This window comes from the organism of the source record quoted next, unplaced genomic scaffold, assembly GCF_019419815.1.
Source record: "Pyrus x bretschneideri cultivar Hongxiangsu unplaced genomic scaffold, Pyrus_bretschneideri_v1 Contig115, whole genome shotgun sequence".
Lineage (NCBI taxonomy): Eukaryota > Viridiplantae > Streptophyta > Magnoliopsida > Rosales > Rosaceae > Pyrus > Pyrus x bretschneideri.
The window spans coordinates 141,912-146,870 of NW_025999408.1; the positions used below are offsets into that span (position 1 = coordinate 141,912).

General features: G+C 42.0%; 1 protein-coding gene across 1 annotated transcript; it reads right to left on the reverse strand.

Annotated features, from left to right (window-relative positions):
* Positions 1-278: 278 nt before the first annotated feature.
* On the reverse strand, positions 279-1,976 carry LOC125474020 (abscisate beta-glucosyltransferase-like). Its single transcript, XM_048577448.1, has one exon. The coding sequence runs from the start codon at positions 1,818-1,820 to the stop codon at positions 372-374; it is 1,449 nt and encodes a 482-aa protein (XP_048433405.1). The 5' UTR covers positions 1,821-1,976; the 3' UTR covers positions 279-371.
* Between the last annotated feature and the right edge of the window lie 2,983 nt (positions 1,977-4,959).

A 4,959-nucleotide genomic window follows, 5' to 3' on the forward strand; every position in this document is an offset into this window, starting at 1 on the left:
CGGTGATTCTACATGGTTTTCAGTACTCTCTCCCCCGTATTTATGGAATAGTTGGCTCCATCTATCAAAGCATTTGCTCACACGGTTCAGTATGTTTACCTCCATTGCCGAGCTTAGAGCCCTACCAATCTTTCCGCTTTACCTGTCATCTTTCTTGTATGTTTGGCGACATCAATAGGAACACAAGATCCCTCATAGATCTTGAAACCCTTGAACATACGGCTTAGGAAACAAAGACTAAACTGTGACCAAATTAATCATACGGTTTTCAATTCTAATTTGTTTTGTAATCACTTTATTTATGTATGACGAGAAATTTTTACGTGTGCCAGGACATTTCTTTTGTAATTTGCATGGAAAAAACTTTGTGTCTAATTCTTCCTCGATAATCTGATCTCTAAAATCAGAGCATCCACCCCTACATATGAAGACCCACCTTCTTCCACAGCTCTCTTCGCCTTCTCTGAAAGCACTTTCGCTCTCTTCTTCATTTCCGCCGCCTCATCACTGCCGCCCATCATCCTTCTCACCGCCGCATCCACCTTCTCTCTCCTCACCAGTTCCTTCCTCTCCACATTCCACGACTCCCATTCCCTACTCCCCACTTGCACCCCAATGCCCAACACATCAGTTATCAGCTTCTCATTGTAAAACTGCTCCGCCGACAATGGCCAAGTCACCATGGGCACCCCTGCGCTCACGCTCTCCAATGTCGAGTTCCACCCGCAGTGGCTCACAAACCCGCCAACAGCGCAGTGCTCCAGTATCAGCATCTGCGGGGCCCAACCCCCTATCACAACCCCTCTCTTCATTTCCCACATTCTCTCTGCAAATCCCGCCGGAATCCAATCCTCTTTGTCTCTAACACAACCACCGTCCTCCACCGCTCTGAACATTTTTCCCATTACCCAAATGAAATTATGCCCCGAAGATTCAATCCCATGTGCGATTTCGACGAGTTGGGCTGCAGACAACCGAGCCAAGCTCCCAAAACTGATATAAACAACCGAATCAGGTTCCTTGGAATCCAACCAATTCAGACAATGCAGGAGGCTCTGCTCATCGACCAAGGCTGCTTGGCCTCTGTTAGTCTTATCGGCGTTGCTTCGGTTGTAGAGCGAAACCGGGCCGATTGGCCATGCCTTCTTCCCCAACTCAGTCGTGAAATACTCCACATATTTCGACTCCAATTCGTAAAAACTGTTCACCACAACCCCAAAACTCTTCTCCTCTACTTTTCCCACCTTATCAGGGAGCCCTGGCCTGTTTCTCGCGAAAGAAGGCAGCTGAGATTTCGTCAATTCGATCCGATCGGGCAAGTTCGGCACTAGAAATGGCTCGCAATCAGCACCCACATTCTGATGCGGCGCGAATCGGCCAATACACTCACTGACGCAGCGGGAGAATAACCCGTTTCCATTGAACACCACCCTTTTGATGAAAAGCTCATCGATGACTTCTGCCGCCCAACGGTGGAAGACGTCGATTACGATGCAATTGGGTAGGTTTTGGGCGATGAATTGCCTGAGGGATTCTTGGAGGACTGAGGTGTCAGTGAGGGGGGCTGAGGTCATGGAGGAGTCGGCCGAGGCGTCGTCGTCTGGGAGCTTGAGGACGTGGATGGTGATTGAGCGGTTGAGGGTTTGATCGCGGCGGATGGAGTTTCGGAAGCGGAGGGCGTTGGCTGGAGTGGTGCTCAGGATTGTGACTTTGGCGCCATGGGAGGAGAAGACTCTGGCCATGTCGATCATAGGAATCTGGTGGCCTCCGCCCACAAATGGGAAGAAGTACATGACGACTGGAGTTTCTGAAGAATCCATGGATGCACCGATAGAGAAATTGAGGAATGGGTTTAGAGATGTGGGGGTTTTAGGTTAGAGAGAAAATAGGAGGCAGAGAGTTTGACCGCAACTGTTTGATGGGACGCCAAAGTCAAGTTCTTGGCTAGGGGCCATTTGGCATTAGTTAAAGCCCTCGTGTGTTTCTTAACTAAACTCTAGGTCATCCATGCACTTAAAAAGGAAAAACTTGCCCTACCGATCCATGTAATTGTGGCGTCAGACACCATTTTTCTCTACGTGCAGGTTGAAATAAAACGGATCAGGATCCTCTCTCCTGACCTTAAAAAATTAAGCCTATTGAGCAAATAATAGCAGTAGTTGAAGTTTGATTCAACGGTAACAAACAGAGAATCCTTTAAAAGTTATAATAATTGTAACCGTTGAATCAAATTTCAACGATCACAATTGCCTACTCAGCAAGCTCAATTTTTAAGGATCAGGAGAGGATCTGATCCAAATAAAACAAATAAAACAAGTTATTCTCTCCTGTACAAATTTAAAATTGTCAAATTGAAAATGACAGAGACAAAAGTGAAATACTGGCCAAACCAGAAAAACCAGAAATGTGATTTGGGACAACTGAGCTATGTTTAAAATCAAAATCTCACGAGTAGGAGTCGGAACAACCAAATCCTGTCATTGTCATTTTGTCTGGTTATTTATGTTAAAGTATTCAGATCGTTCTAATAAGTGTTAATCGCATCCTGTCATCTCTGAATCTCTGATTTCACTCCATCAGTGTGCTTAACTCCATCAAGCATCAATCCTATCCAACAACCTTCATCAACCTTCATCATGCTATGATCTCTTTCCCCTTGATTTTATTTATTTATATTTCTTTCAATTTCTAGTGTATTTATCTGTTTAAATTCGGTGTTTTGCACCAATCAAATTTATGAAAAATATGTTTACCCAAACCAAAAAAGATAATAAATTAAAAAAGCAAATTTATCAAAAATATCATATTCCAATCATCTTCTTAACAAAGCCCACGCTAGGGGTGGGCACGGTGCGGTTTGGTGCGGTTCCACCCCTAAACTGGAACCGGAACCGAAATATATTAACGGTTCGATTCGGTGCGGTTCCACTTAAATTTATTACTAGAACCTTACGATTCGGTCTACACCGGTTCCGATTCGGTTCTCGCCGGTTTACGGTTCCTAATAATAAATTATTTGAACACCAAATCCTCTGTGCTAATTTCATCAGATGCTTGCGCTGTAATGGGCTCCTAGCGGCATTCTTAGACTTGATCAACAATAAGGTGTCAACCCAAACAATAGTAACCACATCAAGCAAGAGTTTCCGCCCACCAACCTGTCTATTGAAGATAGTATATAAGATACTGAAATATCATAAACTAAGCAAAATAAATGACAACCTTTCTAGAAAAATAGATTTCTACATAGATTTGTAGCATCCATAGAAGTTTAAAACAATCTCCATAACTTAACAATATACAGTTTTGTTTTTATATTAAAAAACATGAAAATTGAAGTATGTGTATAAGAAGTTAAAAGGATATTTTACGCCTCAAAGTGGAAATGAATGAACATATTTAATCTTAAAACCAAGTAGGTCGAACAGTTTTTAATATATAATATCCTTACTAGTTACTACTTTATCATTATATCAAGCATAGTTTTAGATTGTGAGCTTGAATGAAATTCATCACCCAGGTTATCTCCTAGATAGTTTCTAAACCTGACAACTGGACTCAAGAAGCACAATAATTTGGTGCAACCCAGAATCAAATTCTGACTCCTGACTCAGAATCTCGTATGAACAACAAAGAAGTAAAAGCAGACCTTGAAAATAGCAGCCAGTGCTTCTATAGCTCCAAGTAACCGGAAATGATTGATGACATTATCTGTCGGAGAAGATAGGACTTCGTGTGTCCATTGAACAAAGCTGAAGAAGAATATGTATAAGAAATAGGTAAACAAAGGCAGCAATAAAAGTTGTCTAGAATTACAGCATACTAGCTAAGAAAGAAATAATGACAGAACATGCACATAAGCATGTGCGTGTAATGTAAACGCACTTATATTTCGTATCAAATTTATCACTCATTCTAAGCCAATGGGTGAAAATCTAACAGTTCAAACAGCAAGGTCTTAGAGCATGTAAGGAGAGATAAGTTACTTGACATTGAGTGTTCGTACTATCTTGTATTCAAAATATTAACCATAAAACCAATACTAAATTTTAAGTGTTTCCAAAAAAAAAAAAGGAAGAACTTATTGTGGTGCAGAAACAAAAACAAGAGAGGATTAACTCATATTCTCTTGGCTAGAAGGTTAAATTCCATGAGGGTGTAATCACAGCTTGCTCTCAGCAAAGCAACTCACAGTCAAAGAATGGCAGCAAAGCAACTCACATTACAAAATTTCCCACATCTTACTAAACAATGGCAGCAAAGCAACTCACAGTCAAAGAATAAAGTCACAGAAACCAAGCAATTAAAACAAAACACTCTTCAAATTTTCACCCAACACTGCAAAATTACGACTCTTCCAAAACCATTCAATCAACCAATCAAGCAATCGAAATCGAGGTACCTGGACACTGCCGTCGCCGGAGCGGCAAGGAACGAGGACGGGATCGGGCAGGGGAACGCTGAAGCCTTTGCGGGGAACGCTGAAGCCTTTGCGGGGAAGCTCAAGCCCTTTCGTTCCTGTAGCGTAAGAAGCTTCTCAAGAAGCTCAAGCCCTCTCAGTATGACAGTATCTCATCTGTGTGAAATCTGAAATGGGGGAATCAGGATTTAGGAATAGGAATGGGGGAAATCTGAAATGAGCGGCGTGGTGAAGGTCAGAAGGTGTCTCCGTGTGTGTAAGTGAAAATGAACCCTAATTGGGATAGGATCCTTTGCTTTGCAATTTAGTGAAACCAATTTTTTCAACTTATTATAGCACGACATGTGTGTATAATTTATTTATTTATTATTAATAAAACGGTTCGGTTCGGTTCGATCGGTTCTTGATCATTCGAAACCGGAACCGGAACCGGTTTGAACGGTTCGGTTCGGTTTTTCACTCAAAGTTGACTTTTCCGGTCAACACGGTTTTTTTCGATTTTTTTTCTTACGGTTCGATGCGGTTTTGCGGTTTGGCGG

Bases quoted from the DNA above. Each gene is read 5' to 3' on its own strand.
- LOC125474020 (XM_048577448.1), bottom strand. From the start codon at position 1,820: ATGGATTCTTCAGAAACTCCAGTCGTCATGTACTTCTTCCCATTTGTG.